Here is a 14841-nt window from a genome sequence, read left to right on the forward strand (position 1 = left end):
ACATCATGAGCAAAAATGAATAAAATAATCAACAAAAGGAACAAAATAATCAACAACTTGAACAAAAATAATCAACATGAACAAAAATGAATAAAAGTTTCAACAAAATGAACAAAAATAATCAACAAAATGAACAAAAATAATCAACAACATGAACAAAAATAATCAACAAAATGAACTAAAATGAATAAAATAATCAACAATATGAAAAAAATAATAAAATAATCAACAAAATGAATAAAATGAGTGAAAATAATCACCAAAATGAACAAAAACAGTGAACAACATGAACAAAAATGAATGAAGTATCAACAAAATGAACAAAAATTAATAAAATAATCAACAAAAGGAACTAAATGAATGAAAATAATCAACATGAACAAAAATGAATAAAATAATCAAAAGGAACAAAATGAATGGAAATAATCAGCACCATGAAAAAAATGAACAAAATAACATCATGAGCAAAAATGAATAAAATAATCAACAAAAGGAACAAAATAATCAACAACTTGAACAAAAATAATCAACATGAACAAAAATGAATAAAAGTTTCAACAAAATGAACAAAAATAATCAACAAAATGAACAAAAATAATCAACAACATGAACAAAAATAATCAACAAAATGAACTAAAATGAATAAAATAATCAACAATATGAAAAAAATAATAAAATAATCAACAAAATGAACAAAATGAATGAAAATAATCAACAAAATGAACAAAAACAGTGAACAACATGAACAAAAATGAAGTATCAACAAAATGAACAAAAATGAATAAAATAATCAACAAAAGGAACTAAATGAATGAAAATAATCAACATGAACAAAAATGAATAAAATAATCAAAAGGAACAAAATGAATGGAAATAATCAGCACCATGAAAAAAATGAACAAAAATAACATCATGAGCAAAAATGAATAAAATAATCAACAAAAGGAACAAAATAATCAACAACTTGAACAAAAATAATCAACATGAACAAAAATGAATAAAAGTTTCAACAAAATGAACAAAAATAATCAACAAAATGAACAAAAATAATCAACAACATGAACAAAAATAATCAACAAAATGAACTAAAATGAATAAAATAATCAACAATATGAAAAAAATAATAAAATAATCAACAAAATGAACAAAATGAGTGAAAATAATCACCAAAATGAACAAAAACAGTGAACAACATGAACAAAAATGAATGAAGTATCAACAAAATGAACAAAAATTAATAAAATAATCAACAAAAGGAACTAAATGAATGAAAATAATCAACATGAACAAAAATGAATAAAATAATCAAAAGGAACAAAATGAATGGAAATAATCAGCACCATGAAAAAAATGAACAAAAATAACATCATGAGCAAAAATGAATAAAATAATCAACAAAAGGAACAAAATAATCAACAACTTGAACAAAAATAATCAACATGAACAAAAATGAATAAAATTATCAACAAAATGAACAAAAATAATCAACAAAAGGAACAAAATAATCAACAACTTGAACAAAAATAATCAACATGAACAAAAATGAATAAAATTATCAACAAAATGAACAAAAATAATCAACAAAATGAACAAAAATGGGTGAAAATAATCAACATGAACAAAATGAATAAAAGTTTCAACAAAATGAACAAAAAAAATCAACAAAATGAACTAAAATGGCAGAAAATAATCAACATGAGCAAAAATGAATAATCAACAAAAGGAACAAAATAATCAAGAACTTAATCAAAAACTAACAAAAATAATCCCCAAAATGAACAAAAATAATCAACAAAATAAACATAATATGATGAATGTATATGAAGGTGTTTGTATCAGTATCCAGACTCAGTCCAGATGTTAATGTCCTCCTCTCTCCTTTTAACTCATGTAAATGTTCATCAGCTACAGATTTTGTTTTATTTTTTTTACCACAGTGACCCTCATCCTGTTGCTGTTTGAAAATCAGACATGTTGCTCCTCCTGTATCCCATCAGCCACCTCTTCAGTCGATGCAGGTCTTATTTTAGCAGAAGCCGGTCACTGTTAGCGAGGAACTCGGCGTCTGTCAGACGTGGTTTCCCTCTGAAAGTCTGTCAGTGTTTTGACAGATGTGATGTTCTCTGGCTTCAACGGTTTGGCCTCTGGCGTCTCAGTGTTCAGCCTTCATGACAAACATCATAACTGAACTGGAAACGGCACTTTATTCACAATGACTTTAAACATGTCGCACATGAAGGAAACGGGAGCATGTGCAACAGAAATTCAACTACCAGTTTTAAGGTGATGCATGTAGTGAGTGCATTAAGAAAATACAAAAATATGTGTCATTTATGTATTGATTCATTGCAAATATCCATGAATTTTTTTTTTCACTTCACTGTATTCTCCTGCTCAGAACAACGCACAGCTACAGAAACGCCAAACAGGCACAAAAACAATTTTAACCCTTTTAAGACGATTGTGTCTCCGGTGACACGGTTTACATTTAACATCATTCAAATTACCATAACTCCTGAAATATATGTGTTTTTTAATACATCCAAACAGCATCTGAAAGCTGAGATGGGGTTCTTTCTATTGGTCTATAACACATAAGGATAGAGGCCTGCACTGGCTGAGGGGGAGGGGTGGAAGTGGGTGGAGCAGAGAGCAGCATAGTGCAGTCAGGGAGAGAGAGATGGAAGCTATGTATTACTTTCAGCAATGTTTTAGCTGTGAATTCTTGCAAATACTTGTATATAATAGTGATACATTGCAAAAATCAAAATCTTACCAAATGTATTTTTCTCATTTCTAGTCCAAATATCTCATCACACTTAAAATAAGACAGAATCACCTAAAGAGTAACTTTTCAGTGAGATATAAGAACTGATTTTTAGATAATAGATCTGGAAAATCTTATTTCGAGAAATCTTACCAAGATAATTTTCACTTTTTTTTTGCTTGAATTAAGCAAAAAAATCTTGAATTAAGATTAAAAAAAATCTGCCAATGGAACAAGTGAAAATTATCTGGGTAAGATTTCTCGACATAAGATTTTCCAGATCTGTTGTCTAAAAATAAGTTCTTCTATCACACTGACAAGTTCCTCTTTAGGTGATTATGTCTTATTTTAAGTGTGATGAGATATTTGGACTAGAAATGAGAAAAATACACTTGGTAAGATTTAGATTTTTGCAGTGTAGTGCTGTTTATGGAGTGTTCTACTAGTGTTTCACCGTGTTTTTGTCAAGTTTAGCTTTTCTTTGACTGTTTTTGTCTGTGTTTTTGCATTTTGTATAGTTCATTAATAGTTGTATTTTAGCTGTAAATATGATAGATGCAGTGTCTGTAAAAGAAGCAGATGATAGATGTAAGACAGAGACTATCACACAGGATCAAAATGACTAGAAAGAACTAAAAATAATAAGAAGAGCATGCACACAGAATGATCTAGACAAACTAAAATGTTTGAGCACATGTAAAATAGTTGAAAGTTTATTTCTATAATATCATGAAGTTTTGATTATGATTTTTTTTTTTAAATTCAAGCTCTTTTTTTTGTTTGTTTTTTGCGCTATAACTCAATGTTTCAAGCATTTATTAGTTTAGTTTTAATATACAACAAAACAAAATAATCCTACTTAGTCCTTATAAATGAAACAGATTATAAGAAAACAAACAGAAACAAAAACCTACATATACAGGAAAACAAAGTATGACTTCATTTGCATATTCGAAAAGGAGTGGGAGAAACTTTATATTTATTTATTATAATAATGATAATTAAAGGCCAGATATCGAAAGTTAAGTTCTCCCTGAAAAAAGGTGCAAAATAATTTTCAAAAAAGACTTTTTCTAACACTTAGTGCAAAAACAGCATAATGAAATCTAGGCAGCCTGTTCTAATAGGAGTTCGAAAAGGGTTAAAAGGACTCCTGAGTGTCCTGTTGTAAGTTCACAGCTGCCAATTCCTGACAGATTAGGATGTTTTCACAGGAAGTCTGAAGCCTGTCCCAACATGCACCAGGTGAACCACAGGTAAACAGGAAAGGTGCATTGTATTGACCTGCAGATGATTGACAGCTGTTACTGTTACCGTCCACATGTTGCTGAAAATGTGTTTGTTGGAACTACATGAAAAGAGCAGTTTAACAGCGTCACTTCTGTGTGCCTGAAGGGCAGGTGAGTCAAACACCTGACAAACAAAGGTTAAAGAGGTTCTGTGTAGATATTCCAGACTCTGACCAGCAGGGGTCAGTCTAGTACCAGAAACACCAATGAATCAACCCTATGTTTCCACAGACTGAATCAGACACTGAATAAAGTATAAAGCTCATTGTTTGCACACATCTGTATTATGATATCATTATCTTCAAACTAAAACTCATAAACGGTTATTTTAACAGTCACTACACTGCAAAAAGTGATTTTCAAGAAAAGGAAATTTACTTATTTTGGGGATATTATATTAATCTGTTTTTTTTTTTCTAGTTTTAAGTCCTGATAGAACAAATATCTTGGCAGTGCAGAATTTCAGCCTTGTTTTTAGAACCTATATCTTCCCTTTTCTAGGTCAGAATTTGCAGCTTATTTTGAGTCCAAATGATGTAGAAATGAGCTCTAATAATGTGCAACATGAGCAACCAATGCTTTGCCACATACGCACATTTTAAGCAATAATCGTTGATTCAAGAGCATTGCATTTTTTCTACATTCAAAGACAGAGTGACAAAGCAATGACAAACATCTTTATTGATCAGCTTCACAAAGACTTGTGTTGTTCAAACACAATTCATGATATATAAAAGTAACACTGTCAGATGATAGTTTACATTATAGCTCTGTTAGCTTAGCTGTTAGCTTAGCTTTGTAGTATAAAGCTTATTGGTAAAACCAGTCTAATGCCGCGTTTCCACTATGTGGTACCGGCTCGGCTTGACTCGACTCAGCCTTTTTACGTTTCCATTACGAAAAAGGACCTGGAATCTGGTACCCGGTACTAGTTTTTTGGTATCACGTCCGGACAGGTTCCAGGACTGGGGACCAGATACTAAAACATGATGTGTAAACACTGCAGACCACTGATTGGTCAGAGTCGTCTCTGTGACCTGCCGTTTTACAAAAAACAGAAGCGGAAGTTGACAGTAAATATAGTTGTAGGTTAATCCACATGATAACAGCCCACAAAACTACACCATTAAGTCAGGAGATTCAGTCTTTGATGGCCAATGTAAAAATTCAGCATGAGCTTGACGAGACAACACGCAACGAGCGAGTTTATCAGCAACTCTGAGCAGATGACACGCAAGTAACGTGCCGCATCGCTATGACGTCCAGGTACTGTAAAGTCGGTAGTATCCAGTAATGGAAATGGTCTCAAGGAATAGGACCTGGTACCCGAGTCAAGTCCAGCCGGTTCCACGTAGTGGAAACGCAGCATAAGACACTAGCACTAAACTAAAAGGTGGAAAAAATGAACTAAAAGACAATAATAGTAAATTAAGAGAATGCTAAATCCAACTAAGTCTGAGTTAGATACTCCTGCTTTAAACTCATTTCACAGTGTAATTAAAAGACAATGAATAAATGATTGTAAATATGCATCACTTTTGGTCCAAACCATTTATTGGTGTAATAAACATGCATCTACTGGTGCTTGGATGTGACATATGATGTGAAACGTCTACAGAGATATTTGAGAGTGTAAATGTGAGTGGATCACTGAAGGTCCAGGTGTTTTTCGGGTCAGAGGTAAATGTATCACTGCTCCTTTAAACTGTATCCTCCTTTTGTTTCTCACCAGACGGAGCTGATCGAACATCTACAATATGAGCTGAGGACCTGAAGGAGGCAGCAGGACGTCGCAGGTTCACCACATGTCACCCCGAGGTCACCCGCAGCAGTCCCGCCCCCTCACCCTGCCTGCAGCCAATGGGAGAGCTCAACCAAAGGAGACTGGGCAGGATCCACCAATCACAGAGAGAGAGAGAGAGAGAGCCCATCACCTGGCGGCCGGCGGCTCGCCCACACCAGCCACCACGAACACATAGAATCGACGCCTGGACGATGTGTGAACAGCGCCGCCCAGAGGCCAGAGGAGGCACCACGGCGGACAGGAGGCACCGAGGCCACCGCCACCGTTTTCAGATTCATCACAGTACCTCAGACCCAGAACCAGGAGGACAGCGGATCGCAGAAGGACCGGGATGACTGGTTTTAGCGCTGGGAGGCAGTGGAAGTCATTTATTCATATCGTTTGTATTTATTGTTTACATTCTGATGCTACTTTCTAAGGGTACAGACACGGTATGAACGGAAACCTACCATTTGGCTTTATGACCCACGAGTAGCCATCATCACACTAGTTTACAACCAATATGCTTATCATTGTGGTTTTTTTTTTACTTTATCAGCTGACGGAAGGAGAGAAAAAGCGAGAGCAGGTGTAAAGAACGGAGGAAAGAACCAAGTAACGCAGAAAGACAGAGGAAGTAGAATGAGAAGGAGTTGACCGAAGGTTTGATGGTGATGATGGAAAAGGGAAGCGCAAGTATCAGAGGAAGACGCCAGAGGCCGGACCTCTGGATGGCGCCGAGTCGACACGTGAGCGAACGGGACAGGAAGTGATGTTTAGGCTGAGCTGCACCAGTGAGGATTCATGAGGTTTACACTCACATAGTGTAGAAGAAGAAGTCGAAACAAATACAACGTATGAAATAACTGAAGGTATTAGACCAAGAATGACGGAAGATGTGAGTGAAGTGTGGACGTTCATCTTTAATTCAACGTGTTTATCTAAAATATTGCATCAATCATTTAGGAATTACAACCAATTCAATCCATGGAAAGTTTTAAATATTGTTAGTGTTGTAACACAATTGGCTAAGTCATATTTTTGGCCAGATTGATATATTTGCATAAAACGAATCAGCAGTATTAGATTAGATTAGATTAGATTAGATTAGATTAGATTAGAATGAATTAGATTGGAATAGATTACACTGGATTAGTGTATTTTGGATTAGATATGATTAAATTAGTTTAGATTAGTTTATCTTGGATTAGATTAAATTAGACTACATTAGATTAATTTGGTTTAGATTAGATAGAACTGTATTGATCCCTCAGGAAATTAAGGTTCCAGAAGACAAAAGGAAAGAAAATAATAATAATATCTATAAAAACTGTAATGAAAAAGCAGGCAGTTGCACATTAGGAGAGTAAAGTTACATAAATATCATGATTTGGCCAAAAACATGATTTAGCCAACTATGCTACGAGGCTAACGATATGAGCCTTTACTGTAGACTCCTTCAGTTGCAGGTGTTGGTGGGTTTTTCTGCCCTCAGTTTAGTCTTCAGGAGCTGAACTCCTGCTCTGTTGGGTTGAGATCAGGTGAAGAACATGTCATTTCTTTACTCTCTTTGGTTTGTTTTACACTATGATTTGACTCATTATCCATCTGTGATGTGAAGCACTGTCATATTAGTTTATCAGCTCTTATTATTTGGTTGTGAAGCTACCTGTCAGTCAGATGTCCACAGTTTTCATTTTCCTGTTTAGAAACATGAGATATGACATATTAAGTGGTTTCTTTGTTTCATGATTTAGGATGCAGATAAATTAAGGTGTCGTCACTGGGACAAAGTGCAGCAGTGAGTGTTCGTTGGTGCAGCTCAGTCGTGTTTCCGTTGTGAATTGTCTGAAACATGCAGGTGTTTATACGTGGAACTAGGAGTCGGTGGGATGTGTCTGCATGTTCACATACCGATTTTAGCTGTTTTACTAGTAGTCTTTTTTATTTTAAAGCAGGGTGATGTGCCTGAGCTGCATGTTCAGATTAAATGTGTTTGATGGAGGCCGTGTAGGTTTGTGTGGATTGCGACACTAGAGAAATGGGACGCTGTCAATCCATGAAGGGTTGTCGTTCTTTTTTTTTTTTTTTTTTCTCCCAGAGATTGTCTCATGTAGTGCTTACCTCCACCTAGTGGTCGAATGCAGGCAGAGCAGGACAGATGCACATCAGCCTCTGGACGCTCTGGTCTACGTCGGCCCATGTGATCTTTGACGGTTATACTGTGTCTTAATATTTATCCTCAGTGTATCACGTCTGGAGACAGACTGTATAAGAATAGGGATCTGTTGAAATAAGCTGGTAGAACAGTCATCGGGGGGGGGGGGGTTCTTGAATATTATTGTTGATTGGTTTGTTGCAACTCTGTAGTTCTTCCTCTATTTCCTGCACATGATAATGTGATCCAGTATAATCTCTGAGCATCCATCCAAGCGTATGGAGCTTTGAGTGGGAGGCGGAGACTAAACACTCCTGACGCCGCTCGTCTCCATCACATGAGATCAGCTCAGATGGACTGAAGGACCAGGACCTGGACCGCTGCTTCTGCATGTTTTAGCCCAAGCTCCTCAAAAATACACAATGAATGACATCTTTGACCGGCTTTTCTCCTGTTGAATACATGCATTTTCACTCATTATTCACATCAGGGACGAGGAGGTCAAGAGGTCAGAAGGTCCGAATGTCCCGTGACTCATATGCCCATATTTTATCCACAGTAGAACTTTTAAAATATAACAAATGTTCAAACTGAGAAAAAACTAAGGGAGCAGGTGCGTGTGATCGCCTCTTCGATAACTACAGTCCATAAACGTCTGGATCTGAGGAGACCAGATGATGGAGGGAAAGGACAGGAGTGGTGTCCCATTCTGGTCTGACGTAGACCTGATCGTGGATCCTAGTCACTCAACAGGTTCTTTGTCGTACTTTTTGTTCATGACCTCAGACAGACCAGTTCAGGACCAGGACTCTTTACTGCCAAGCCATGCAGCGTGTGTTATTTCCATTTTAGTGTCCCAACTGTTCTAGAATGGGGGTTTATGTGTGAACTGTATCTCCTGAAATAGTCTCTAGTCCTTTATTTCAGCTGTAGAGCCAGGACCAGGTACCAGTGGATTTGTATTAGAGTCAGACTTTTATTTAAAGTCATAAAAAGCCAATCCTGCAGAAGCCCCATAGCATCTTGTTATGAACCTAGACCTGATCAACTGAAGCAACAGGTCATAACACTGTAGGCACTAGGCATGATGGGTAATCACCGTGGAACTGGATCGGTCTGGCCTCATCAGACCACAATGACCTTTTCCATTGAAACACTGAGCCCGTTAACATCCCCACTAATACTCTGATCATTATCTGATTTAAGGAGTTATCAGATTATTATTGATCACATAAACAGTCTAATCTGATCTGTTTTATCAGATAACAGCACTAATCTGATTATGAGAAATCAGATTAACACACCTGGATTTGTCTCCAATACTCCAATGTCTTCCTGCATGTATACAGGTTAATCTGATTTATTTAGTCCTTTTACATCTGTGCATGTGTAAAAAGAATTAAAATAGTAGAAAATGGAGAAGACAATAACAGGAAGTTTGATTCTATACTTTCTATAAACTAATGGTTGTTGAAATAAGATGCTGCGTTCAAGGTCAGACTATGTTTTCTTCCTTAGATGCTAATAGAGGCAGTTTTGGGTCTAAAAGAGGCTAAAACATGCAGATCAGCAGAGTCTGGATCAGCGTCATTAAGTCGATCCAGTCTGGTTCTGTGTTCCAGTTCCAGTCCGAGCTGATCTGACGTCAGGTTCGCCAAAGCGTCAATGAGCCTGTCCGAGTCCCGAATGGAAAACCTGATGTCACATGACGTCTCCTCTTTAAGGGGAATCTCATCATTTGTTTTCAGACTTTCAGTGTCACTGCCATATGATTCAGTACTTAAAGTAGAAACATTTATTTATTCTTTTTTTTTTCAGAGGTGATACTTGTACTCATTTAGGTGTATTATTATTTAAAGTACCGTATGTATTAACATGTTATGGCTGGTGACCATACGTACATCTCAAATATTAACATAGTTATTGTCGACTGTTTTTTTTTTTTTTCTTTGGTTGTTGTTGTTGTTGTATAATCCTGTTTGTATCGATCAGTGTCATGTGGAGATGACCCATCACACAAACAGACACACAACACGTGTTGCTGTTGTTACAGGTTTAACCGGATGGATTTAACTCATTTTTATGCCAAATATTTGCTGTTTCCGGCTTCACCAACACGAGAACTTGCTGCTTCTTTTCTGTGTTTTATCACACGGAGTTCAGGCAAGACGAAACGCGACGTCTGCTCAGACTTCTGGGAAATTCGCACATGCTTTTATTTGCATTTGTTTCCATCGAATCCATTCATAAAAACAACAAATTCAGCGAATAACGGCTTTTATTTGTGATGTGAGGACACAGATCAGGGGTCGTATTCCTCCTCGAAGTAAACTTTAACTAAAGAACCGACCGAAGCACCAGCAAAGAAACTCCGTATTTTTGATGCAGAACTTCAAAATGCACATTAAATATTTTTATGCAAATGCATGTAATTAGTGTCATCATCTTAAAACAGAGTCATGGATCAGTTAAAGGGCTGCTCTTCTATGCAACTGTGATTGGTTCATTCACTACAACTGCACTGAAATAGATGCTCATGCTAAAGCTAGCTATTTCATTTGTCACTACCTGGTTGGTTCCATACGTTAAGTGACTCCAGTACGAAGAAAACACTGATAACACGATGCTAACAGACTCTAAATGTGTTCTCCATTAAAACGCTTCTCTTCAGCTCTTCTACAGCAGCAGCATTTTGCAGCACTTCGTTAGCATGTGTTAAATTTTCCATATTGAATCGTTAAAGTTACTTCGAGCACTTTTTGGAATACGACCCCTGGAATCAGAGACACTAGTCGCTTTTCCATTGACGCTCAAATTACACAAATATAACTTGTGCTTAAAAATTTGTCAAACAGAAAAACAACAATTTCGCCAAAACTCTCATTTTTTGATTGCAAGAGGTAGTTTTTCGGATGTAGCAAAATTGGTATGTCGCGCAAAACAACAATGGAAAGACCTTTTTGTACAACTAGTCACATGAACAAAAAAAAACATGTTGATGGATGTTACAACCAGAGAAGAAGAGTGTAAAACAAACGTGTCGGTATGTGTAGACACATGACGAAACACGATCATTTTTTAATTTCGTATGCGATGGAGGGGTAACGAGCTTTCTAGATTCAGAACAACAGAGAAATGCGAGAATTTTCCAGGACCTAGAGGGCGCTATGAGAGAAATATGACTATATCTGGAAATCAGCGTCGTATTTATGTTCGTCAACATGTTCATGGAATGACATCTCATGATAATAAATAAACAAATCATCGCATTTGTGATTTAATGGAAAAAAACTGACATTACGCACTTTTGTTTTTACAGCACTTTGTAAATATCGGTGAAGTTTTGCGCAGAAGTCCAATGGAAAAGCGACTATTACTGGATTAACAGTATTTTTTTTTTTACTGTACATAATTCTTTACAGTTGAGACCTTCCTTCTGCAGCGTCACCGGGTCGACGTGAAGCTCGGATCACTACTCATCTCTTCAAACCAAATGTTTTTTTTTTTTTTGTTTGTTTCTAAAGTGCTTCTAACGCTGTGCACGCTGCAGTATTAACGATTAGGTAACGCCTTGATATTCCAGAAACATGTAATGTACTAAGTGGAGACATGTATGCTGTTTTATCTTTTGTCACAGACAGTTTAGTCAGTTTATATCATTATGGGATGCTGAGGCTTTTGTTTTTTTTTGTTTTTCTTTTGTTTTTGTAAATTCAGCAGAATCCATTCTGTAACAAAGTTTTACCGCTTTGACTGTGCTCCTTTATTTTATCAAAGAGCCGATGTCCTGTATTGACTGCAGGCTTACGTATATATTTGACTAAAGAATATTGTATGTTTAATAATAAAAAACACAAAAAGGACAAAAAATGGAAGAAAATTTGAAAAAAGAAAAGGAGATTTGAGAAGAGTATAATTTATATTTTGAAACTGCATGCACAAGGCTGGGAAATCGTATTTAGAATAACGGCAGTGCCTTTTTTGTACTCGTGACATTTACCCTGAATGGAAACGGTTTTATATGGACTTAAAAAGAAATGTTTTGCAGGATGAAACCAGACCAAGCTGTGACGGTTTCGTTCACACTGCAGATCTTCAACCAAAACATCACATTTCGGATTTTTATTTTCTCTGATCCTAAATCTGACCCGTTCTGGTTCGGACCGTCGACCTTTAACCTGCAGATTTACTGATGTGAATTTAGTTTGGGTTTTTTTCTATTAAATTAGCTCCTCAGCTGAGTCTGTTCAGGATTTATGGAACCATGATGATACTGAAACCAACAGGTGGTCAATCCCACCGCCCAGTTAACCCAGTAAACCCATCAATCCCATAATAACCCATTAAACCTGTGAAACTTGGTAAACCCATTTAACCAATCAAAACCTATTAAACCCATCAAACCCAGTAAACTCATTAAACTCATCAAACCCAGAAAAACCCAGTAAAAACATTAAACCCAGTAAAACTCATCAAACCCTGGTAAACCTGGTAAACTCATTAAACCCACCAAATCCAGTAAACCCATCAAACCCTGGTAAACTCATCAAACCCAGTAAAACCCATCAAACCCTGGTAAACCCAGTAAACTCATTAAACCCACCAAATCCAGTAAACCCATCAAACCCAGTAAAACCCATCAAACCCAGTAAAACTCATCAAACCCAGTAAACCCATCAAAACCAGTAAACTGATTAAACCCATCAAACCCAGTAAAACCCATCAAACTCAGTAAACCCATCAAACCCAGTAAAACCCATCAAACTCAGTAAACCCATCAAACCCAGTAAAACCCATCAAACTCAGTAAACCCATCAAACCCAGTAAAACCCATCAAACTCAGTAAACCCATCAAACCCAGTAAAACCCATCAAACTCAGTAAACCCAGTAAAACCCATCAAACTCACTAAACCCATCAAATCCAGTGAAACCCAGTAAACCCTTTAAACCCATCAAACCCAGTAAAACCATTAAACCCTAATAACCCAACAAAATGAAAATGACAAAAAAAAACAAGACAGTCGGTAAAAACATTAGACGAAATTGACACAAAACAAATAAACAGACGTTGAAATCAGAACTCGACTCATTTTCTGATCGAGTAAAATAATAAAACTGTATTTTAGCGACAAAACAATAACGTCCACCCCAGTGCTCAAGTCTCCTCCCGTCACCATGGCGACCTCCAGCCCCAGTAAACAGATGTAAATGTGTCCTGCAGTGTGAACGTGTCCGGTGGTCTGGTCTGGTCCTGTGTTGGTACTTCTACTGCTCATATGAAGGTCTGAACTCTTCTGAATCTGTACAAACATGTGAATGACGTGTGACGCTGACTGTGTGCATACGTTCGAGTGTTTCTCACAGTGTCTTGCTGTAATTTTGTCGCATTGTACCAGAATGCTGTGACTTGGCATGCCCCGATATCCGTTAAAAAAAAAAAAAAAAGAAAACTTGTAACTCCTGCAGCGTCTGGACGTGTGTGATTGAGTCTGAACGGGAAAAAAAGTCTGATTCTGCACAAATAATATGGAATACATTTAAATAACAGGTGTTTAATTAGAAGGAAAGAAGGAAATAGTGACAGCAGCACAGGAGGAAATGAAGAAAAAATTATATTATCATATATTTAAAATGGATTTACAGCAAAATAATAATAATGTTAATAAACATGATGGTGATAATATTTATTATAATGTTAATAATGATGATGATGATGACAACAATGACTATTATTATTATTATTATGTAAGAACAGTTATAATACAGCACCAGTATTGACTAGTTTGGATGTTTTTATACTTTTTGCTTTGAAAAATGGAGTCATAGTTGATATAATTTGGCTTTTCTGCTAAGAATTTACAAAAAAAAAAAAAAACCTCATGTCAAAATGAAAACAAGTGTATTTTTTTCCTGCTGATTTTCATTTTCATCCACTCAAAGCACTTATACAACATAAAAACAAACCTATTTACTATAAGTAACCTTTAAATATTAATGAAAAATACAAATGTTTGGTGTTGTATTCACTGACACTGATCAAATGTACACCTTAGGTATTGAAAATTAGTATTATATCTATTAACTCCAAATAACAGTGTTTTATTAGTGGAAAGAAGAAAATAGTAACAGCAGCACAGGAGGAAATCATGAAAAATGTATATTATTATATATTATCTATTTTTATATTTAAAATTGATATTACAGCAAATTCATATTATTGATGATGATAATAATAATAAACATGATGGTGATAGTAATTAGTATAATGTTGATTATAATGATGATGGTTATTATTATTATTATGATGATGATGATGATGATGTATAATACAGCACCCATGAAAAGTATTGACTAGTTTGGATGTTTTTACACTTTTTGCTTTGGAAAATTGAGTCATAGTTGGTATAATTTGGCTTTTATAATAAGAATTTACAACAACAACAACAAAAAAAAACATATCAAAGTGAAAACTAGTGTATTTTTTTCTTCCTGATTTTCATTTTTCATCCATTCAAAGCAGTTACACAACATAAAAACAAACCTATTTACTATAAGTTACTGTTAAATATTAATGGAATATACAAATGTTGTTTTGGGAGTGTTGCATTCACTGACACTGATCAAATGTACTCCTTAGGAATTGAAACTCAGTATTATATTTAATAACTCCAAATAACAGGTGTTTTATTAGTGGAAAGAAGAAAATAGTGACAGCAACACAGAAGGAAATGAAGAAAAAATGAATATAGCAAAACTTTTTAGATGTAAAATGTAGGTATTATAGCCATAATAATAATGTAAGAACAGTTATAATACAGCACTCATAAGAAATATTCACCATCT

At 35.6% G+C, this 14841-nt stretch overlaps 1 protein-coding gene across 1 annotated transcript in view; it reads left to right on the top strand.

The window, feature by feature from the left end:
* samd4a (sterile alpha motif domain containing 4A) overlaps positions 1 to 6677 on the top strand; it is a 78022-nt gene extending 71345 nt beyond the window's left edge. The window contains exon 13 of the mRNA XM_030161156.1: positions 5789 to 6677. Coding sequence (XP_030017016.1) covers positions 5789 to 5817 — 29 coding nt within the window. The 3' untranslated portion in view covers positions 5818 to 6677. The remainder of the gene's footprint in view (positions 1 to 5788) is intronic.
* Positions 6678 to 14841: the final 8164 nt, after the last annotated feature.

This window comes from Sphaeramia orbicularis, chromosome 3 (genome assembly GCF_902148855.1).
Source record: "Sphaeramia orbicularis chromosome 3, fSphaOr1.1, whole genome shotgun sequence".
Taxonomy (NCBI): Eukaryota; Metazoa; Chordata; class Actinopteri; order Kurtiformes; family Apogonidae; genus Sphaeramia; species Sphaeramia orbicularis.